The 24608-nt window shown below is 44.2% G+C and overlaps 1 protein-coding gene across 1 annotated transcript in view; it reads right to left on the reverse strand.

The window, feature by feature from the left end:
- cables1 (Cdk5 and Abl enzyme substrate 1) overlaps positions 1-24608 on the reverse strand; it is a 139844-nt gene that overhangs the window by 18361 nt on the left and 96875 nt on the right. The window contains exon 7 of the mRNA XM_052023672.1: positions 12160-12263. Within this exon, the coding sequence (XP_051879632.1) occupies positions 12160-12263 (104 nt within the window). The remainder of the gene's footprint in view (positions 1-12159; positions 12264-24608) is intronic.

The raw sequence follows: 24608 nt of genomic DNA on the forward strand, positions 1-24608 counted from the left end.
AGTGGTCAGAAACACCGACAAACAGCAACATCACTGTGCACACCATCAGGAGAGAGCTTTACCGAGAAATTCTGTTCCCCAGTTTTCTCTCAGTTTGTGGCAGCTCCACAGAAGGAAAAGTTTTTGAAAGACAAACAAACAGAAACAAAAATCAACCTACTGAGCAGTGGAGCAGTTCCTGTTTCCCATCAACAGCCTCACAGCAAAACTGGTCTGGAAACACATCAGCAGCATGCGACTTAAATGTCAACAAGTTGGTGCCTTGGAAGACCTGCTCTGTTTATTCCGGCTGGTAATAATCACCAGTGCAGACGAAACCTAAACCAAAAGCTACAGCAAGTGCAAGGTGGGGTCTGCTGGCATGCACCTACCACTGACCAAGACTTGAGGAATAAAAGCTGTTCAGCTCTCTTTGCTTAAGGTTTGTGGGGACGCCCTAGGAGAGGAGAAATGTGTTAAAAGTATACATTAAGTAAAATTCTGACGAACCTTGGCTGGGCAAGTTGAATGGCTCCTTTATGACTGTCACAGCAAATTCCAAGTATTGGAAATACACTTCCAGTACTGTGGCTAATGTTACACACGTGTCTTACATAAAGAGAGAAAACGCTGGAAACACTCAGTGGATCTGGCTGCAACTGTGGCAAGAGAAACAGAGTTAACGTTTCAAGACAAAAAACATTAACTCTTTCTCTTCCCGCCGATCCAGCATGGCCTGCCGAGTATTTCCAATGTTTTGTGTTTTTATTTTAGATTTCCAGCCTCTGCATTTTGTTTTCTGATTTTCATTTAAACACATCTTGTTTGGAATAGTGGCAGTTTTATGTTGCCATACATTTCCCATTCAGCGTACAACAGATGAGAGTGGGAAATGCCTTTTGGAGATGCAGACAAGTTGTCTGATACTCCCTATCACACAGCATGAGAACAAAGTCTTACTGTTGCAGCAGAACACCTGGAGGCCAGACATTCCTGTGGCAGCTTGGTCAAGAAATTAAATCCATCAAAGCTGTAGAGGTGAATCTGTCCATTCTCCAAAATGAAATGAAAACTATCTGTGGTGTTGTTTGTTGGATGCAATCATCCAAGGCAAATAGTTAGTCCAAATTTAATCCATTTTAAGGTACCAATCACAGAATACACAGGGAATAGAACACGGTGCTCCTGTAATATCATTATATTTCTTTAAAGTGGAAGCCTTGTGTATTTCAGTGAATTGAAAGTCCCTGTAATTGTTTTATATATTAAAAACATACTTCACTTCTGCGATGTACTGGACATTTAGAGATTTCCTGACTGTCAGACCTTGGTTTAGCCCAGCATCAAACAAATCATTCAATGTTACTAACAATGCCCATTCACTGTACTGCAAGGGGAGCAGGTGGCATAATGCCATGATCTTCATAATCTCAGATTTATTTTCCTAGACTTTGCTTAAAGAGATTCACATCCAGCAGCATGAAGTGAACAACTTTTTCAAACAACAATTGAACTTTGCAAGAAAAACAAACCAATTACAAGGGCCTTCACTTTCATTCACTGAAATACACAAGGCTTCAATTTTAACGCAATATAATGACACTGCAGTGGCACAACATTCTACTGCAAATTCTGTGATTCATACCTTAAAAATGGATTAAATTTGGACTCACCATCTTCGACTCAGAGCAAAGTAACGATTGCATCCCACAAACAACAGCGAAGATAGTTCTCTTCATTTCACCATGGAAATGGACAGGTCCATTCTCAACAGCTTTGATGAATTACGTGAGCGAGAAAACCAAGTCAATTGTGCTTCAACCACCACGGCCTTTGGTTTTGAATTCCAGGAACGGATTGCATTGTCAATCTTTTTGAAGGGCATAAATTCAGATGAATTCTGTTTGCGTGACTTTGACAAACATCTCCGAGAAAAGCTGTGAAATCACTATCACACATTGCTGGCAGGGAGATAATGGACGAAGAATTCTACATACTGATATTTTTGACTTGTCACTTGGAAATATTCCCCTTATTGCTGAAGCAAAATACTCTGTGAAATGGTGGAGCTCAGAGTTGTACTAAATCAAAAATATAATTCAAATCAAATACCCACTGCTAATTAAAGAAACATTCAGAATGAGTGCACATCAGACAGGAAATCTGTCACAAATCAAAACAATCTTTATAAATGTGAAAGAATGCCAATCATTGACCCAGAACCTGAAATTTACAAACATTTATAAAAGTTCCGTGATTAACCTTGGCAATTTTAGAAGTTACACGTGCAATTTGCCTAATATGAGATTTGGCTTCAAAGAGATGGACCAAGCTACAGTGATAAATCACCACTAAGGCTCCAGACACCAGCAATCCATGAGATTCACCGTAGGAGGTACAAATTCTTCGGATCCCAAAGTGCCCCAGCATAATGAATCAACTTTTAAAGATTTCCGTTGTTTGGAATTTTGGTGTATCAAAACATGTTTATGATTTAACTGTAAGTAGCAACCAGGGACATATTCATAAACACATCTATGATGTTGCTGCAACTGAACATTTCTTCCCTGCCCGTGGATTTCGAAAACGAATGAGAACAACTTCAGTGCTAATCTTCAGAATTAGCTCACAAGAGACAATAGTTGTTTGCCAGATTGACTTTACATTGGGATCTGAGAACCAATCTTTACTGAGAGATCTGGGATCCAAAGGAATGCATTCATAAAGCAACACATGGAAGAATTTATCTACCCTTCATCTTGTGTGTATTTATATGTCTCAGCAGAAGAATCAATGTATTACAGAATATTGTAGATGCTGAAAATCTGAATTAAAGACAGAAAATACTGTAAATGGTCAGCAGGTCAGGCAGCACCTGTGAAGAGAGGAACAGGACTTATGACCGGAATGAATGACATTTCTTTGGAACTAGGACAAATGAGAGGTGAGATGTAGGGAAAGGGGGAAGGGGAGAGAGCAAAAGGGCATTGGTATTGGTGTTGGTTTATTACGGTCACTTGTACTGAGGTACAGTGAAAAACTTGTCTGACAAACCGATCGTACAGGTCAATTCATTACACAGTGCAGTTACATTGAGTTAGGAAGGTTTGTATTAGAGTAGAAGGCGTGGGGGATTAAATTGCAAAAGGAACGACAGCGCAAGCTGAGAGAGGTAATGGGTAAAATGCAGAAAGTTGGTGAGAGATGGTACAGATGCTGAAGCAGGATGATTAACTAAAATTACAAAAGTAAAATACTGCAGATGTTGGAAATCTGAAATGGAACAGACTATGTTGTAAGTTCTGACCATCTGAAATTGCTTAACGCATTATTGAAACCAGCAGGCTGTAAAATGCCTCATTGAAAGAGAGGTGATGTTCTTCAAGTTTACATTGACTGTCACTGGAATAGGGCAGGAAGCTGGAGGCAAGGATGTCAGGGCGAGAGAGGAACGCTGAATTAGGCTGAGAGGTAACTCTAAGCTCAGAGGCACATTTGCATACTTACCAAAGCCCTTCCCCAAGTTGGTCACTCAAATTGCCTTGGTCTCCACCATGCACAGGAAACTGCAACGCGAGCAGTTAATACAGGCCACCAAAGTGAAAATAGTGCAAGCTGAATGAGAGAAAGGGTCGGCCGTAAACGGCAGAGCAGGTTGGAGGGTGTGAAAGGTCTCCTCCCGCTCCTCCATGTTCTTAATCACACATGAAAGAACGGTCTGGCCCAGTCTGGCCCTGGAGGAGACAGAGGAGGCAGGTGTGGAATCTCCAGCAGTTTTGTGAGAAAGGGCCATGTCAAGGGGATTAGAGATGGAAGGGTGAACCAGGGTGTCCCAGAGGGAACAAGGCCTTCGGAATATCGAAAGGGAAGATGTGTTTGATGGCAGCATCGTGTCAGAGGAGTCGGAACTGATAGAGGATGATCAAAACATCAGCACAAGGAAAATACATCAATCTCCACTCTTGGCTCAACTCGTTTGCTGCCAACACATTATTCAGTGCACCTGTGAACTCGATACCAGTAACATTCCCCTGGCCTGCATTCTAATCTGTAAACTTTGTAAACCCAAACTGAAACTGTGCTGTTTATCACCAGGTCTCCTGCGCTTCTGCTGCAGCAATACCTTCATTTTAAAATCCTATTCTCATTTCCAGGTCACACAAAAGGTTCACACCTCGAATCCCCTCCAGAGTTATAGCCAGTCTGTCACAAGAATTCTTCTGCAGTCCCGATTTTCTTGGTGCCACTGCTGAAGCCAACCCTTCAGGTGCCAAGGCTCCAACTCTGGAATTCATTAAATCTCTACTCTCTTTCTTGCTTTATGGAATTGCTTCAACCTACCTGTTGTTGACCAAGTTTTCAGCCATGTGTCCTAATATCTGTTGATGTGGCTCAGTGACATTCCTGACCTCCAGTGTTTCTTCGGTGGGTTTTCCCCTGGGTACTCCAGGCACATCCCAAAGACATGCTGGTTCATGGATTTATTGGCAGATTACCCCTGGTGTAGGCAAGTAGCAGGGGAACTGGGGAGGGAGTGAACGGGTACATAGAACATAGAACACTACAGCACCATACAGGCCCTTCGGCCCACAATGTTGTGCCGACATTTTATCCTGCTCTAAGATCTATCTAACCCTTCCCTCCCACATAGTCCTCCATTTCTCTATCATTCATGTCTCTATCTAAGAGTTTCTTAAATGTCCCTAATGTATCTGCCCCCACAACCTCTGCCGGCAGTGGGCTCCATGCACCCACCACTCTCTGTGTAAAAAACTTACCTCTGACATCCACCTTATACCTTCCTCCAATCACCTTAAAATTATGCCCCCTCGTGTGAGCCATTGTTGCCCTGGGAAAAGTCTATGACTGTCCACTCGATCTATGCCTCTTATCATCTTGTATACCTCTATCAAGTCACTTCTCAACCTCCTTCATTCCAAAGAGAAAAGCCCAAGCTCACTCAACCTATCCTCATAAGACAGTTGTTAAAGCTCCCAGCCTAATCTCACTATCAATTTGCTGCAGTTCACAACCCTTCAAGTACACAGCCCTGCAGACTTAAACTGTGCACATGCAACTCTCGTGTTCCCATTTTACTGCAGCACTACAAAGTCTCTTCAAAGTATGCCCACTTTGAAGAAGTTTTCTTCCTCTCCTATGCAGGGTGCAGGATTCCTCCACAGATGCTGCCTGACCCGCTGAGTTCCTCCAGCAATTTGAACTTTGCTCCAGATTACAGCATTTGCAGTCTCGTGTTTACATTTTAAACGTGCTGAGAGCTCTGATTTACCCTCCTTTCAGGCAGTGATGTCCAGATCTCTTCTACCCCCTGGGTGAGGAATTATTCCTCATCTCCCCTTTAATTTAAATCTATGTCCTTCAGTTTTTGATAAGCAAAATAAGTCCTCCCTATCTACCCTGTACGTGAGAAAGAACAGGGGAATATATGTGGGAATAGAGTCAGAGCACCACAGCGAAACAGACCCTTCGGCCCATCTGGTCCATGCCGACCTGATCTTCTGCCTAGTCCCATCTACCTGCACCCGGACCATATCCCTCCAAACCCCTCCCATCCATGTACCTATCCAAACTCCTCTTAAATGTTGCAATTGAACCCACATCTGCCACTTCCGCTGGCAGCTCGTTCCACACTCGCACCACCCTCTGAGTGAAGAAGTTCCCCCTCAGATTCCCCTTAAATATTTCACCTTTCACCCTAAACCTATGACCTCTAGTTCTAGTCTCACCCAACCTTAGGGGAAAAAGCCTGCATGCATTCACCCTATCTATACCCCTCATAATTTGTATACCTCCTTAAGATCTCCCCCCATTCTCCTACACTCCAGGGAATAAAGTCCTAACCTATTCAACCTTTCCCTATAACTCAGGTCCTCAAGTCCCAGCAACATCCTTGTAAATTTTCTCTGCACGCTTTCAAGCTTATTGGTATCTTTCCTGTAGGTAGGTGACCAGACCTGCACGCAATACTCTAAATTCGGCCTTACCAACGTCTTGTACAACTTTATCGCAACATCCCAACTCCTATACTCAATGCCCTGATTTATGAAGGCCAAAGTTCCAAAAGTTCTTTTTACGACCCTATCTACCTGTGACACCACTTTCAAGGAACTATGGATCTGTATTCCCAAGTCCCTCTGTTCTACCGCATACCAGTGTCCTACCATTCACTGTGTAAGTCATACCCTAGTTTGTCCTCCCAAAGTGCATCACCTCACACTTGTCTGCATTAAATTCCATCTGCCATCTTATAACCCATTTTCTCAGCTGGTCAAGATCACGCTGCAAGTTTTGATAGCCTTCCTTACTGTCCACTACGCCCCCAATCTTGGTGTCATCTGCAAATTTGCTGATCCAGTTCACCACATTATCATCTGAATCATTAAGATATCTTTATTAGTCACATGTACATTCAAACACATAGTGAAATGCATCCTTTGCATAGAGTGTTCTGGGGGTAGCCTGCAAGTGTTGCCACGCTTCCAGCACCAACATAGCATGCCCACAACTTCCTAACCCATACATCTTTGGAATGTGGGAGGAAACCAGAGCACCTGGAGGAAACCCACACAGACACAGAGAAAGTACAAACTTCTTACAGACAGCGGCCGGAATTGAACCCAGGTCGCTGACGCTGTAATAGCATTACGCTAACCGCTACACTACTGTGTACACTACAGAAAGAAGGCACCACTGAGATTTGAACTCAGGATCTCCTGTTTGCCAGACAGTCACTTTAACCAACTAAGCCAAGGCGATAAACAACAACGGACCCATCACCAATCCCTGTGGGAACACCACTACTCACAGGCCTCCAGTCAGAGAGATAACCATCTACTACCACTCTCTGGTTTCTCCTGCTAAGCCAACGTTCATTCCAATTGACTACTTCATCCTGAATGCCAAGTGACTTAACCTTCTGGAGCAGCCTCCCAAGCGGGACTTTGTCAAAGGCCTTGCTAAAGTCCATGTAGACAACGTCCATCGCCTTTCCCTCATCGACTTTCTTGGTAACCTCCTCAAAAAACTCGATAAGATTGGTTAGACGTGACCTGCCACGCACAAAGTCATATTGACTATCCCTAATCAGGCCCTGTCTATCCAAATACTTATATATCCTGTCCCTCAGAATACCTTCCAATAATTTACCCACGACTGACGTCAGGCTCACTGGCCTAAAATTTCCCGGCTTATTCTTAGAGCCTTTCTTAAACAATGGAACAACATTAGCTATCCTCCAGTCCTCTGGCACCTCACTTGTGGCTAAGGACGTTTTAAGTATCTCTGCCGGGGCCCTTGCAATTTCTGCACTAGCCTCCTAAAAGGTCCAAGGGGGCACCTTGTCAGGCCCTGGGGATTTATCCACCTTCATTCACCTCAAGACAGCCAGCACCTCCTCTTCCATAATCTGGATACGGTCCATGACCTCACTACTCTTATACCTCAGTTCTATAGTCTCTGTGTCTGTCTCCAGAGTAAATATATATGCAAAAAATTCATGCAAGATCTCCCCTCTCTCTCTCTCTCGGCTCCACACATAGATGACCACGCTGATCTTCAAGAGGATCAATTTTGTCCCTTGCTACCCTTTTGCTTTTAATATAGCTATAGAAACCCTTGGGATTCTCTTTCACCTTGTCTGCCAGAGCAACCTCATGTCCTCTTTTTGCCCTCCTGATTTCTCTCTTAAGTGTTCTCTTGCATTTCTTATACTCCTCAAGTGCCTCATTTGATCCTAGCTGCCTGTACCTGATATGCGCCTCTGTTTTCTTTACCAGGGCCTCAATATCCCTCGATAACCAAGGTTCCCTGAACCTGTTAGCCTTGCCTTTTATTCTAACAGGAACATGCAGATTCTGTACTCTTAATATTTCATTTTTGAAAGCCTCCCACTTACCAAGCATCTCTTTGCCAGAAAACGACCTATCCCAATCCACGCCTGCCAGATCCCTTCTGATGCCATCAAGATTGGCCTTCCTCCAGTTTAGAATCTCAACCCGAGAACCAGTCCTATCCTTCCATAATTATCTTGAAACTAATGGAATTATGATCACTAGATCCAAAGTGTTCCCCTACACACAGTGCTGTCATTTGCCCTGTCTCGTTCCCCAAGAAGAGATCCAGTGTGGCACTGATATGACCTACATATTGATTCAGGAAACTTTCCTGAACACATTTGACAAACTCGATCCCATCCAGTCCTTTTACAGTCTGGGAGTCCCAGTCAATATGTGGAAAGTTAAAATCACCTACTATCACAACTTTATATTTGCTGCAACTGTCTGCTCTCTCTCTCTCTACAAATTTGCTCCTCAAAATCCTGCTGACTATTGGGAGGTCTATAATACAGGCCCATTAACGTGGTCATCCCTTTCTTATTCCTCAGTTCCACTCACATTGCTTCAGTAGTCGAGCCCTTCAGCGTGTCCTCTCTGAGCACTGCCGTGACATTTTCCCTGATGAGTAATGCCACCCCTCCCCCTTTAATACCTCCCCCTCTATCATGTCTAAAACAACAGAACCCCGGAACATTGAGCTGCCAGTCCTGCCCCTCTTGCAACCAAGACTTACTAATGGCTACAACATCATAATTCCATGTATGGATTCATGGTCTAAGTTCATCTGCCTTACCTACAATACTCCTTGCACTGAAATAGATGCATCTCAGAACATTAGTCCCACCGTGCTCATCAACCTGTCAATTTCTGCCTTTACTTGTTGGCTTAACATCTACTTTCCCCACAGCGTCTCCATTTGCTGTCCTGCCACTCTGATTCCCACCCCCCTGCAACTCTAGTTTAACCCCCCCACCCCCCGAGCAGCACTAGCGAACCTTCCCGCAAGGTCCCCCTCCAGTTCAGGTGCAAACTGTCCCATTTGTACAGGTCCCACCTGCCCTGGAAGAGAGCACATCTGCTTAGCCACGCGTTAAACTGCACTATCTTCCTACATCTTGCCTCGCTATCACATGGCACGGGTAGCAATCCTGAGATCACCATCCTGAGATTCCCATAGAACTAACGGGAACACTCTGAGGAACACAATGGGCCAAATGGCCTCCTTCCATGTCGTGAGAAAAACAATAAGAAAATATTAAAAAAACAACTTTCCTTTAAGTGCCTTGGGACAATTTACTTTGTTAAAGGCATTACATAAATACATCCTGTTGTTGATGATGGTCTTCAGGACACTCCACTCCTGAAACAAATCCTCTATCAGTTACCTTCCTCAAACACTTTGCTCAGTCACCTTTGGCTTAAGTTTGGCTTTGATTATTCATGAAAAATAGCCAATCCTGATTTTCAGTTTCATTTGATGACTGGATCAATAATGCCCATTTTACTGAAGTCCCTTGGGCTATACATTCACAGCTGGCAAATCGAGTTCACACTAAAAATGCACAGGACTCATTTGTGTTCCCATTAAAAATGCATAATACAATGGCATTTCAAAACAGCATCCGAATATGGAGACCTAAGTAGACCTTCCCCTCCCACAGGCTAAATAAATTAAGCATTTTGTTTCTTACATTGAAACCAGAACAGGGCTGTTGTGACATTCCTGAAAAAATTAATCAAGTCTTCAACCACATTGCTTCACAGCCTCAAATTCATATATTATTAATATATTTTTCCACCGAATGCACAGACATTATTTAAAGCATGCCTGCACATTCGCTGTGTGCTGATTTTCAATTGGGAATATGATCCATCTTAAATGCCTGAAGGAGTTGACCAGTTACAGGACCGGGCACAGACCAATCCCACTGCGTGCAGGAGGAAGTTGCAACATGTCAGTATCCACTTGGAGTTCAGCATATTAAATACTCGCTTCTCTCTTCATTTGAATGCTTCATGTTTAACATCAGAAACAAATGAAATTCATGCTCCAGGTTATCGTTCTCTTTCTATCACTTCCAAAAACGAGAGCACTGTTCTCATTTTACTCTTTATGTCGAGGCAAAGTCCTTCTCTGCCTTCTCCCCAGTTTGCTAACTTTCTGAAGTTCAGCAGTATAAATAAGTAATTGTATTCAGCAGGTCTGTACAAAGAAAATTTATCATTCCAGGGCTGATGTTACACCCACATAATCTCCTTGAGCACTACTCAATGTATGAAAGCAATTAAAAATGAATCACTCCCTCAGGTGACTTTGGAGTTACAAGCCCTGCCCAGATTGCTCAGTGCCTTACCAACATCTCAAGTATGGTTGCTGCTCAATGTTGAGTTGGTGGATCTCAGCCAGGATGATCGTGGACCTGGTACACTTGACCTCAGGACTCTGAGGCCCCAGCAAAGACCAAGGATGGGTCTGCTGCACAATGGCATCGAGTACGGCCCACGCCCTGGTGTCCAGCCTGTACGGTGGGAGGCTGAAGGTCTTCAGGGCTGGTCAACATTCACTGCACCACTCGTCACCACTGGCACACTTCCACAGTGCACGCAGAGACAGAGGTTGAGGGACAATGATACATCCTGACAGTGATGACCCTGATGGGGACAGTCAATGATGTGACAGTGGGAGCTAAAGGTGGCAGGATTGGTCTGGATTCCTATGGAGAAACATTCCTGCTCTTCCTCACTCCAAAAGAATTGTTTACTAAATAAATTTCAGTTTACCTGTCCCAGGCAACCACTGAGGCTGCTAACGAGTGGCTGCTCACCCATCAGCAAGAAATGTCTTAATGAGGTTCTTCAGCAGTTATCTAATTTACACGTTTAAGGAACCTAAACTCATTTCAGGCATCTGCTTGGGATGCCTGAATACAGGGCCCCATGCCAATCGTTTTTGCAATCTGGAGCAGGTAGTCACATGGCCATAGTCATACATTCCACAGTTATGTTCACCTGATAAACAGGTGCAACACATGACAATTTCTTCCCTAGTGACTCTGACACAAACTTACATGTGAGTGAACATTGGTTGTGCAAAGACAGTGCCCGCCTGTGGTAGCTTCAATTTTCAGGTACCCATTAACCCTCTTCGCCTGGGGCACACACCTCAAAACTACAGTGCAAGGCATGAGAGTGAAAACACCAGATAAGGAACTGTAACCCAGTACTTTGTCAAAATTTCACGAGAGGCACAGTTCGAAACAGTGGTGTCCAGCATCCTGCTTGGAGTCACAGAGTCATACCAAAGAGAACCAGGCCCCTTGGCTCAGTGTATCTGTGCCGCCACCAAGTACCTGTCTGCACTAATCCCATTCATTCCCCAGCACATAGCCTGTAGCCTTCTACACCTCAGCATTTCAAGTGCTCATTTAATTACTTCTTGTACATTGTGGAGCACCTGCTCTCACTTACCCACTCGGGTAACACGATCCAAATTTCAACCACACTCCAAATGAAAACCATCTTCCTCATTACCCCTCAAAACTATGTCCTCTAGATGTAAACACCTCTGCAATGGGAAAAGGTTTCTCACTATTCACCCCATCTATGTCTCGCTTAACATTTTATAACCTCCATTAGGCACTCCCTCAGTTTTTGCTGCTCGAAGAACAATCAACCTGCCCTAACCAGTGTCTCCCGCTCCATCCCAGTAAATCTCCTCTGCATCCTCTCCTGTGCAATCACATCCTCCCTGTGGTGTGGTGACCAGGACTGTACTCTGTATTCCAGCTGTGGTCTAATTAGTGTTGAACAGAGTTGTACCATAACCTCCCAAGCTCTTGAATCCCATGCCTGGGCTAATAAAGGCAAGTATTCAATTTGCTTCTTAGCCACTTATCTACTTAGACTACTGCCCAACTATTTTTGAAAGTAAAAACAAAATATTGTACATGCTGAAAATCCAAAATTAGTACATTTTGAACAATAATGCTTATTATGCGAATGTTATCAGTTAGTCTGGATGTTTGGCCGAGTCCCATTCATATCCTTGAAAACTTCACCTTGAAGTCTGCTTCCCAATAAAAACAAGATTAACTTCCTACCCCCGGCATTTAATGCCCATACCATGAGTAAGTCGTTCCTCGCTACCTGGACTGTTTAAAGATCTGAATGTTATACACTGTTCACAATAATTCTTCCACAGTAGTGTATTAGAGTGTTTTTCCAGATGGAGTGAGGATGCTTGTCAAATTAACATTTTCATTTCAACCGTTCTTTCAGTAGATTCGGCTACATGAGACCACTGCACGAGCGAGAGAGCACCTACCATGTAGGAAGGGAAAATCAGAACACGCTTGTGTTTTCCACATGGCCACTGTGGGTCATCCAGCAGATTGGGGTCGTATTCTGCAAACTCTCCCACCTCACCGCCTGTGATAAAACACCAGCGTTAATACATTCTTACCAAAACCCTTCTCCCCATCTATTCTTTCATTCACAAACGTAATGAATCATCAAATAGAAATATCCAAGCTTCACTCTGCACTACCTACTTCCTCAATTCTAAATCACAGAATCACTGCTGTGGGCATAGACCACTGCTTTGTTACATCTGTAAGTGGTGCACTGGTCTGTCTAAGTTAGAACAAGGACACAGGACCTCATAAGGAAGGTGTGAGGATGACTTGTAAATTGAACTGAGGATTAAAACTCTCAGGAAAGACTGAACAGGCAGGGTTATTTTCCTGTGGAAAAAGGAAGAATGAGCTCTATCAGAAAAGAATTGCTGATGAGCTTTGGTAGCATAGAAATAGAATGTACTTGTGCCAATTCAAAAGCAAAAGTCACAAATATTAAAATGGCCACTAATAAGTCCAGATAATAAATCCAGGAGAAATGTCACTAAGCAGAAGCAGACAAGACATGGAACTTGATAGCACATGGTGCAGTCGAGGGAAATAAACAGATGAATTTCAAGGGAGCTGGAGGTATATGGGCATTGATAGAGGCACCTGCGGTAGTGTTGATAAAGGGGAAGGAAGCAGCATCAGCACAAACTGCTGCATTGATCAATCAGGCAAAACAACAATTGGTCCAGCCAACCAGAGCGACAGAGACACCAGTGGGGTTGATGGCAACAGGGACTGTACATCAGTGGGAGTGGCGAGGGCTGACAACAGCCGGGGTGAAGCGAAGGATAATCGAGGCCTCCAGCAACTGCAGTGATCGGCCACTGATACCATTAGCTGGGCCAAGTGACTGTCCTGACTGGCTGATGCCCTACTGTGTGGAAATGTAGGCCTTTTACAGGCTGTAACAGTGCCAGAGGGTCACAGTGTGGTGAGCAATGCCCTGCAAGATTCAGCAGTATTGGGAGTGGTGTTGATGTGGAGTCTCAAGGATCTAGAGAGCAGTGTGGAACCCATGTTATGGGGCAAGCCAGCAGCCTACAGAGGAAGGGACAGAGAATGCTGTTGGATTATCATTACTACTGTGGTCATTATCCTGGATTCAAATCTAGATGAGTTCAAGGCTTAACTGATATTCAGAATGAACTAAATTAATAAACATTGCTCAGACAATATTCACATATCATCTCATCTCGGGTTGAATTGATCATCTCACACTGCTAGGTAACAGACTTTTTTTTAAATAGTAATTTCTATGTAGTACTTAAGCCTACATGCATCTGCATAGTAAGGTTGACTTGGAGAGTGTTTATCCACTGGGTCACTGGGAGTTAGCACAGAATTGATGGCACTCGACTGATTGAACAAGATAGAAAGCTATGTAGAAATAAGAGTGGCTTTCCTGGGCTAATAATAATGTTGCTTGGCTAGAGTTCAAGATGCATTATTTAAGCCACCCATATACAATTCACAAGGAAACAATTCAAATCGTCAAAATGCCAAATTATTTCATGTTCAAAACTGCCTGCAGTCTGTATGCTGCTGATCCCATCTGAATACAACGTTGCAATAGCTTTTTTGGTTCCATCTGACAGGTAATCAAATGTCAAACACAGCTCCAAAAGCACCTCTACTCAGCCTGAGCTTATTACACCGTCTGTCTGTGGGGCATGGCTGGCTGTTAATGTAAACTGGCAAAGTTCATTATTACAGATTACCTACTTTCATCTGGCAAAGTACATCAATTTTTGGAGGTATTTTCCTCATCAAGCTCACCACAAGGTTGTTGATGACAAGGGAAAGGGATGGATGAGTCAAAGCCATTATAATAACCAACCTGATTTAAAAAACTACCTTCAGGCCAAGTCAAGCAGCATCTATAATGTCTAAACTAAGAGCTTTCTTTCAGCTGTATAGCTGGAGCGCGTTAGGAACACCTAGAGGAAGAGCAACTCCTGCAGCTCACCAGCCTGGTCTGCGACAGGGAATCCATTACCAGTTTAGTGACTGATCACCAGTTTACCAGTCCCCTGGATATGATGGGCAGCAAGAGCCCATCCTTGGACTACACTGGCATCCTCTGAATGATGTTCTGAGGTGTTCATTTATAGAAAGGAAATAAGATTTAACCTACATTATGATGTCTCCATCTGTAAAAATCCACAGCTGTGGTGTAGAACAGTTTCCCAGTGGTTACTTATACTGACATAATTTATGGCTTTAATTAAGCAATTTATAATTTTTAATGCTGTAGCAAATGGTAATGTTAGTTTATTGCTAAGAAGCTTCACAGATACAAATTTTAACTTTTCATTTGTTACCACAGATCATGAAATTACCACATTATTAAAGATGGAATTGAGGCTCTGACTCATTTTCCCTTTTAGCTTTCCAGGCATTATCTGATGTGCACTATACAACTGACTGTGACCATTATCTGAAGGTCTGTGTTAAAATCCAGCTTTCAAATAAAGAGAAGTGGGGTTTGGCCTTTCTAGCATCATGCTGCAGGTGGTTTGTATGGGAAACGTATGAAAACTAAACAGCTCATTGGAGAGGAACTGGGCAGCTGAGCTTCAATACAAACACTTCCACATGCAGATTTAACAGTCCTTGCTCCTCTCACACACTCAGATCCATACTAATTGATACAGCATCTATCACAACATCCTGCTACTTACTGACTACAATTCACTTTGGTATAATTAGAGTAACATTTCATCTTCTGCTACCTCAGTGTGTTGTGAGCGAGTTCTCCTCTGCACCTGCTCGAGTGGTGCACACAATGCCGGCCATCGGTGCAAATCTTCACAGCTTTGACGGCTCATTAGTTTACAACTATCATCTCCTATCTACATGTATTAATCACTGCTTTTTGAGCAAAACACTAATAATCCATGGTGTTTCTCACAGAGAAAAGCATCTCTCTCAATTCCTCATGGTCGTCTGTGGGAGTTGGTGACGTACGAATTAGCTGCCATGTTTTCTATATTGCAACAGTGGCTACACCTCAGTAGGCATTTATTTAACTGTAAAGAGCTTTGAGACATCCTGCAATTGTGGAGGGGTAGCAAAGTGGCCAAGTTAATGGACTGGTCGCCAGACTTCTGGACTATTGATTCAGAGAACATAAATTCAACTCCCACGAATGCCAGAAAGGGAATTCAATTTTAAACAAAATTTAATCTCAATGACAGTAACCACAAAACTACTGGATTGTCAGAAAAAACCATCTGGCTCACAGATGCCCTTCATCTGCCATCCCCTCTGGTCAAGCCTATGTGTGACTCCAGACACAACAATGTGGTTGTCTCTGACCAGCTTTGTCTCTTCAGGGGTAGTTCAGGATGGACAACAGATGCCAGCAATTGCCAATGACGTTGACATCTCATGAATGAGTTAAAGAAAATAAGTACCAGTACAAGCCTTCATGACTGATTCCCAGTAATCCCTCAGACCTTATCCATAGAATGGCTTTAAATCCTGCCATGCAGTTACTCTGCCATTGTACTCTATTGGCTCTAATCCACACTGGAGTGTCTGAAGCCTGCAAAATCACGACTGCGTGGCCAGATTCTGCTCTACCTTGCAGATGACACCACCGTAGTGGACTGGATCTCAAATAACGATGAGTCGGAGTACAGGAAGGAGATAACGAGTTTAGTGACATGGTGTCATGACAACAACCTTCCCCTCAAAATCAGCAAAACAAAAGAGCTGGTTATTGATTTCGGGAAAGGGGGCAGTGTACGTGCTCCTGTCTACATCAATGGTGCCGACGTCGAGAGGGTTGAGAGCTTCAAGTTCCTGGGAGTGAATATCACCAACAGCCTGTCCTGGTCAAATCACGTAGATGCTACGGCCAGGAAAGCTCACCAGTGCCTCTACTTCCTCAGGAGGCTAAAGAAATTTGGCATGTCCCCTTTGACTCTCACCAACTTTTATCGATGCACCATAGAAAGCATCCTATCTGAATGCATCACGGCTTGGAACAGCAACTGTTCTGCCCAGGACCGCAAGAAGCTGCAGAGAGTTGTGGATACAGCTCAGCATGTCACGGAAACCAGCCTCCCCTCCATGGGCTCTGTCTTTACCTCTCGCTGCCTAGGTGAAGCAGCCAGCATAATCAAAGTCCCCACCCACCCGGGACATTCTCTCTTCTCTCCTCTCCCAACAGGCAGAGGATACAGGAGCCTGAGGGCACGTACCACCAGGCTCAAGGACAGCTTCTACCCCACTGTGATAAGATCCTTATACGATGAAATGGACTCTGACATCACAATCTACCTTGTTGTGACCCTGCACCTGATTGCACTGCACTTTCTCTGTAGCTGTGACACTTCACTCTGTACTGTTATTGTTTTTACCTGTACTACCTCAATGCACTCTGTACTGACTCAATGTAACTGCACTGTGTAAAGAATTGACCTGTACGATCGGTGTGCAGGACAAGTTTTTCACTGTACCTTGGTACAAGTGACAATAATCACAAGACAAGGGAGCAGAAGTAGGCCATTCAGCCCATCGAGTCTGCTCCAAAGAAAAGGGGAGAAAGGAAAAAGAAATGGGGGGGGGGGGGGTCTGCTCCATGAGCAGAAAAGAAAACAAAACTATTCTAACCCCAATTTCTGGCCTTATCCCCATATCCCTTGATACCTTGACTAATTAGATGTCTATCTATCTCCTCCTTAAACACCTCCAATGATCTGGCCTCCACTGCTGCACGTGGCAAGGAATTCCACAAATTCACCACCCTCTGGCTAAAGAAATTTCTCCTCATCTCTGTTTTAAACCTGTCCCCTCTAATTCTAAGATTGCACCCTCTGGTCCTGGACTCACCCTCCAAGGGAAACAGCCTGGCCACATCTACTCTGTCCAGTCCTTTCAATATTTTAAATGTTTCTATGAGGTCCCCTCTCATTCTTCTGTACTCCTGTGAGTACAGTCCAAGAGCCGACAAACGCTCATCACTTGTAAATCTCCTCTGAACCCTCTCCAACACCAGCACATCTTTCCTAAGATATGGGGCCCAAAACTGCACACAGTATTCCAAATGAGGCCTCACTAGTGCCCCAGAGAGCCTCATCAACACTTCCTTACTTTTATACACTATACCTCTTGAAATGAATGCCAACATAGCATTCGCTTTCCTTACCACCGATCCGACCTGGTGGTTAACCTTTAGGGTATCCTGCACGAGTACCCCCAAGTCCCTTTGTACTTCTGTACTTTGAATTTTCTCCCCTTCTACATAATAATCTGCCCGTTTATTTGTTTCCAAAGTGTACAACAGCACATTTCTCAACATTGAATCTGCCATTTCCTTGCCCATTCTCCTAAACTATCTAAGTCTCTCTGCAACCTTCCTGTTTCTTCAATACTCTCTACTCCTCCACCTATCTTGGTGTCATCCGCAAATTTAGCTACAAAACCATTTACTCCATCATCCAAATCGTTAATGTACAGAGTAAAAAGAAGCGGCCCCAACACTGTCCCCTGCGGAACACCACTAGTAACCAGTAGCCAACCAGAACAAGATCCTTTTATTCCCACCCTTTGCTTTCTGCCAACCAGCCAATGCTCCACCCATTCCAATATCCTACCCGTAATTCCATGACCTCTCATCTTATTAATCAGTCTCTTGTGCGGCACCTTGTCGAAGGCCTTTTGAAAGTCTAAATACACAACATCTACAACCTCTCCCTTATCCACCTTACCTGAGATTTCCTCAAAAAACTCCAATAGGTTGGTCAGGCAGGATCTTCCCTTCATGAAACCATGTTGGCTTGGACCTATCTTGCCTTGCACCTCTAGGTATTCCATAACCTCATCCTTGAGGATCGATGCTAATAACTTTCCCACCACCGATGTCAGACTAATAGGTCTGTAATTTCCTTTATGCTGCCTCCCACCTTTCTTATACAATGGAACTACATTTGCGACCCTCCAGTCCTCCGGAACCATGCCAGAGTCTATCGATTCCTGGAAAATTATCACCAGTGCCTCTGCAATCTCTAAAGCCACCTCCTTCAGAACCCAGGGATGCACCTTATCTGGTCCAGGAGACTTATCAGTCTTTAGTCCATTTAGCTTTCCTAGCACCTTCTCTCTAGTAATCTTAACTGAACTCAGTTCCATTCTGTGAGACCCCTGACTATCCGGTATATTGCTGATGTCCTCCAGAGTGAAGACCGATGCAAAATACTCATTTAGTTCCTCTGCCATCTCTTTATCATCTATTATAATCTCTCCCGCACCATTTTCGATTGGTCCTATATCAACCCGTGTCTCTCTTTTACTCCTTATATTTAAAAAAACTCCTAGTATCCTTTCGAATGTTATCTGCCAACTTTCTTTCATAATTCATCTTTTCTTTCCTAATGACCTTCTTAGTTTCTTTCTGCAGGTTTTTAAAAGTTTCCCAGTCTTCTGTTTTCCCACTAATTTTTGCTTCCTTGTATGCCCTCCCTTTTGCTTTTATTTTAGCCTTCACCTCTCTCGTTATCCACATTTGTGCCTTTTTTCCATTCAAAACCTTTTTTCTTGGAATATATCTATCCTGCATTTTCCTTATTTCCTGTAGAAATTCCTTCCATTTCTGCTTTGCCGTCCCTCCAGCCAGCTTACTCTTCCAATCAATTTGGGCCAACTCCTCTCTCATAGCACTGTAATTTCCTTTGTTCCACTGAAATATCGATACACCAGTTATCAGCTTCTCCTTCTCAAATTTGAAACTGAACTCAATCATATTGTGATCACTAGTTCCTAATGGTTCCTTTACCTTTAGTTCCCTAATCACCTCCAGTTCGTTACACAGCACCCAATCCAAAACAGCCGATCCCCTGGTGGGCTCATCAACAAGTTGCTCCAAAAAGCCGTCCCGTAGACATTCCACAAACTCACTCTCCCGAGTTCTACTGCCTTGCTGGATTTCCCAGTCCACCTTCATGTTAAAATCCCCCATAATTATCTTAACGTTGTCACTCTGACACGCTTTTTCTATTTCTAACTGAAACTTCTAGTCCACTTCCTGACTGCTATTAGGGGGCCTAAATATAACTGCTACCATTGTCCTTTTACCCTTGCTATTTCTAAGTTCAACCCATAAGGATTCTGCCTCTTCTGACCCAATGTCCTTCCTTTCTATTGATTTTATATCATTGCTAACCATCATGGCCACACCACCCCCTCTGCCTACCCACCTACCCTTCCTATACACTGTGTACCCTGGACATTTAGTTCCCAATCACATCCGTCATAAAGCCATGACTCGGTGATTGCCACAATGTCGTATTTATTAATCTGTAGTTGTGCCACTAGGTCATCTACTTTATTCCTAATGCTACATGCACTTAAATATAGTACATTTAGTCCAGTATCTGCTACGGATTTTGTTGTACTTCTATTGTTCAGCAAATTATCCTGACTTTTCACCTGCCTGTCCTTCTTACCATCCTCACTGCACACCGTCTTGGACTTGTTTCTATAAACCTCCTCCCTTACCCTAACATCCTGGTTTCCATCCCCCTGCCAGATTAGTTCAAACCCTCTCCAAAACCAATACCAACACCAACCTTTAGAGAGGTTGCAGAGGAGATTTACCCGGATGCTGCCTGGATTGGAGAGCATGTCTTATGAGGATAGGTTGAGTGAGCTAGGGCTTTTCTCTTTGGAGCGAAGGACAAGGAGAGGTGACTTGCTAGAGGTGTACAAGATGACAAGAGGCATAGATCAAGTGGACAGTCAGAGACTTTTTCCCGGGGCGACAATGGCTAACATGAAGGGACATAACCTTAAGGTGATTGGAGGAAGGTATAAAGGGGATGTCAGGGGTAAGTTTTTTTTTTACACAGAGAGTGGTGGGTGCGTGGAACACACTGCTAGCAGAGGATGTGGGGGCAGATACATTAGGGACATTTAAGAGACTCTTAGATAGCCACATGAATGATAGACAAATGGAGGGGTATGTGGGAGAAAAGGGTTAGATAGATAGTAGAGTAGGATAAAATGTCGGCACAACATTGTGGGCCGAAGGGCCTGTACCATGCTGTAACATTCTATGTTCTCCTTCAATCCAAAGAGAAAAGCCCTAGCTCACCCAACCTATCCTCATAAGACTATTGAATGGTTGCCCGGTACGATAAGATGGATCCTTGACCTCACAATCTACCTTGTTATGGCCTTGCACCTATTGTCTACCCGCACTGCACTTTCTCTGTAACTGTAACACTTTATTCTGCACTGTTATTGTTTTACGCTGTATTACATCAATGTACTGTATCATGAATTGATCTGTATGAACGGTTTGCAAGAGAAGTTTTTCACTGTACCTCAGTACAAGTGACAATAATAAACCAATTCCAAAAGGCTCAGTAAAAATGCCAGTTGATCTCTCTCTTCTTCCACAGATGAGTCACCATGGGACTACAGCTCCCAAGTATTCAATAATGCAATTGAAATGCATCTGGTTATGCTGGTGGTAGTCATTGGATCCATCAGGTGGTGGGAAGTTCCCGGTGGATAGACTACCTGTGGAAGGCGCAACGTTTCCAGTTGGGATGGGAACGGACAATGGCGGAGCCTTGAGGTTTTTCTTTCCAGAAATAAACAGCATTTGATAAATTGAGAATGATTGGGTTTTGCCTTTTGCAATTCCCCTGTCTCTTCCACTACTACCACCCTAAATTCACAGGAAGAAAGATGTGGTCAGCCAGAACTGACTCAGGCCTCAACTCCCAAAAGGAAAAGTCAAATCTGGATGGAGGGTGTGGGTTAGGGAGTGAGGTCACTGTGGCTGGTGGGTACCCTGTCACCACGTGGAGCCAAATGAGCAGAGAGAAGAAACCTTCAGGGGTGATTTCACTGACACCTACAGAAGTCTTACAGGGCTCCACAGGATGGATGCAGGGAGAAGTCTAGAACCAGGACTCACTGTCTCAGAATGGAGGATCAGTCATTTCATACCAAGACAATGATAAATTTCTTCACGCAGAGGGAGGGAATTCTTTAGAATTCAGTCCAGGTGGATCGTGGAAGCATGGTCATTTTCATTATTTCAGACAAGCTAGATGGACAGTGACCATTGCTCCATAACCTTTAAAATTGTCATGGACAGGGACAGGTGCAGAGAGGACAAGAGGATTTTTAATTGGGGAAGGGCGAACTATGAGGCTATAAGGAGAGAACTTGGGAGTGTAAATTGGGATGTCCTTTTTGAAGGAAAATGTACCATGGAGATGTGGTCGATGTTCAGGGATCTTATGCAGGATGTTAGGGATAAATATGTCCCGGTGAGGCAGAGAAGGAATGGCAGGGTGAAGGAACCGTGGGTGACGAGAGAGGTGGAATGACTTGTTAGGGAGAAGAAGGTAACATACGTGAGGTATAAGCAGCAAGGTTCAGACAGGGCCCGTGAGGAATATAGGGTAGCGAGGAAGGAACTTAAGAAAGGGCTGAGGAGAGCTAGAAGGGGACATGAAAAAGCTTTGGCTAGTAGGGTTAAGGAAAATCCCAAGGCCTTTTTCAAGTACGTGAAGGGTAGGAGGTTGGCTAGGGTGAAGGTAGGTCCGATTAAGGACAAAGGTGGGAGAATTTGCCTGGAGGCGGCAGAAGTGGGAGAAGTTCTGAATGAGTACTTCTCTTCGGTATTCACCAGGGAGAGGGGTCTTGATGATGCGGAAGGGAGTGCTGGTAGGGGTAATGTTCTCGAGGTTGTAGATATCAAGAGAGGGGATGTGTTGAAGTTGTTAAATAACATTAAGACAGATAAATCTCCGGGGCCTGACGGGATTTTCCCCAGGCTGCTTCGAGAGGCTAGGGAGGAGATTGTTGAATTGCTGGTAAGGATCTTTGAGTCCTCGTTGTCCACGGGGATGGTGCCGGAGGATTGGAGGGTTGCGAATGTTGTCCCCTTATTCAACAAAGGTAATAGGGATAGGCCAGGGAATTATAGACCGGTGAGTCTCACGTCTGTGGTGGGTAAGCTGTTAGAAAGGATTCTAAGGGATAGGATTTATGAACACCTAGAGAATCATGGACTGATTAGGGACAGCCAGCATGGCTTTGTGAAGGGAAGATCTTGCCTCACAAGCCTGATAGGAGTTCTTTGAGGAGGTGACCAGGAAGATTGATGAGGGCAGTGTGGTGGATGTGGTTTACATGGATTTTAATAAGGCATTTGATAAGGTACCTCATGGTAGGCTTCTTCAGAAGGTCAGAGGCCAAGGGATCCAAGGAAGCTTGGCTGTGTGGATTAGGAATTGGCTTGCATGTAGAAAGCAGAGGGTTGTGGTGGAAGGAGTGCCCTCGGATTGGAAGGCAGTGACTAGTGGTGTCCCGCAGGGATCAGTTCTGGGACCTCTACTTTTTGTGATATTTATAGATGACTTAGATGAGGGGGTGGAGGGCTGGGTTAGTAAGTTTGCGGATGACACTAAGATAGGCGGTGTTGTGGATAGTGTGGAGGGCTGTCGGAGCTTACAAAGGGATATTGATAGGATGCAGAGCTGGGCTGACAAGTGGCAGATGGAGTTCAATCCGGAGGAGTGTGAGGTGGTACACTTTGGAAGGACAAACTCCAGGGCAGAGTACTGGGTGAATGGCAAGGTACTTGGCAGTGTGGAGGAGCAGAGGGATCTGGGGGTTCATATTCACAGTTCATTGAAAGTTGCCTCACAGGTGGAAAGAGCAGTTAAGAAGGCCAATGGGATGTTGGCTTTCATAAGTCGCGGGATTGAGTTTAAGAGCCGTGAGGTGATGATGCAGCTTTACAAAACTCTAGTTAGGCCACACTTAGAGTACTGTGTTCAGTTCTGGTCGCCTCATTATAGGAAGGATGTGGAGGCGTTGGAGAGGGTGCAGAGGAGATTTACCAGGATGCTGCCTGGATTAGAGCATATTGAATATGAGGAGAGGCTTAAGGTGCTAGGGCTTTATTCACTGGAAAGGAGGAGGATGAGAGGAGACATGATAGAGGTATATAAAATACTGAGAGGAATAGATAGAGTAGACAGTCAGCACCTCCTTCCCGGGGCACCAATGCTCAAGACGAGAGGGCATGGCTTTAAGGTTATGGGTGGGAGGTTCAGGGGAGATGTCAGGGGGAGGTTTTTCACCCAGAGAGTGGTTGGTGCATGGAATGCACTGCCTGGGGTGGTGGTGGAGGCAGATACATTGGACAGGTTCAAGAGCTTGTTGGATAGGCATATGGAGGAGTGTGGGATGGGGGGATATGCGGGAGGAAGGGGTTAGGTAGTGTGAGGGTGGTTTGATGGACGGCACAACATGGTGGGCCGAAGGGCCTGTTTTGTGCTGTATGGTTCTATGGATATCTGGCTATAAAAAGAAGCAAGAGATGTGGCCAGAAAATGGAGCTGAGGTAGAAGATCAGGCATAACCTTGGTGAACAGTGGAGCAGGCTTGAAGGGCCAGATGGCCTACTCCCTGCTCCTAATCCTTAAGTAGAGGCAGCTTGGGGAAGGGGTGTGGAGAGAGTGGGGCAGGGGCACAGATTGGTGAGTGGTTGGAATCAGCAGAAACAGGTTGGAGACAAAGCCTAGCCCTCTGTTAACGTTCTACACATGGCAAGAAAAGGTCAGCAAAACACAAATTGACAAAGAAATAATGAGCTGAAAATAAAAGTGGGAAGTAAGGACCTGAGTACCTTATGTTGAGATCATGTAAAGTATCATGTAAAGGTTCACTTTAATATTAAAATCTTGCATTATAGCCCTACAAAAATACAACTTACTTAAACATAAAAAACTTCCTCCTGACCCAGCAGATTAGAACACAGAACAGTACTGCAGAAGAGCAGTTCCTTTGGCCCACGTCTGTGTTGATCACGTCAATCTCACTATTCCCACCTGCCTTCACAAGATCCGTACCCTGCCACTCCCTGCCTGTTCATGTGCCTGTCTAAAAGCCTCTTAAATGTTATTATCGTATCTGCTTCCACCTCCCTTGTCAGCGCATTATGGGTGTCTACCACTCTGTGTAAATAAACTTGCCTCGTAAATCTCCTTCAAACTCTCGCCCTCTCACCTAAAACCTATGCCCTCTAGCATCTGACATTTTCACCCCGGGAGAAAATGACCATCTACTTTATTCCTCTCATAATTTTATAAACTATCAGATGTCCCTTCAGCCTCTAGCACTCCAAAGAACATAATCCAAATTTGTCCAAGCTCTCCTTATAGCTAGCACTCTCTAATCTAAGCAATATCCTGGTGAACTGCTTCTGCACCCTCTCCAAAGCCTCCACATCCTCCTGTAATGTGGCGACCAGAACTGCAAACAATACTCCAAATGTGCTCTGACCAAAGCTTTATACCACTGCACCATGACTTCCCGACTTTTATACTCAACA

This window comes from Pristis pectinata, chromosome 9, assembly GCF_009764475.1.
Source record: "Pristis pectinata isolate sPriPec2 chromosome 9, sPriPec2.1.pri, whole genome shotgun sequence".
NCBI lineage: Eukaryota > Metazoa > Chordata > Chondrichthyes > Rhinopristiformes > Pristidae > Pristis > Pristis pectinata.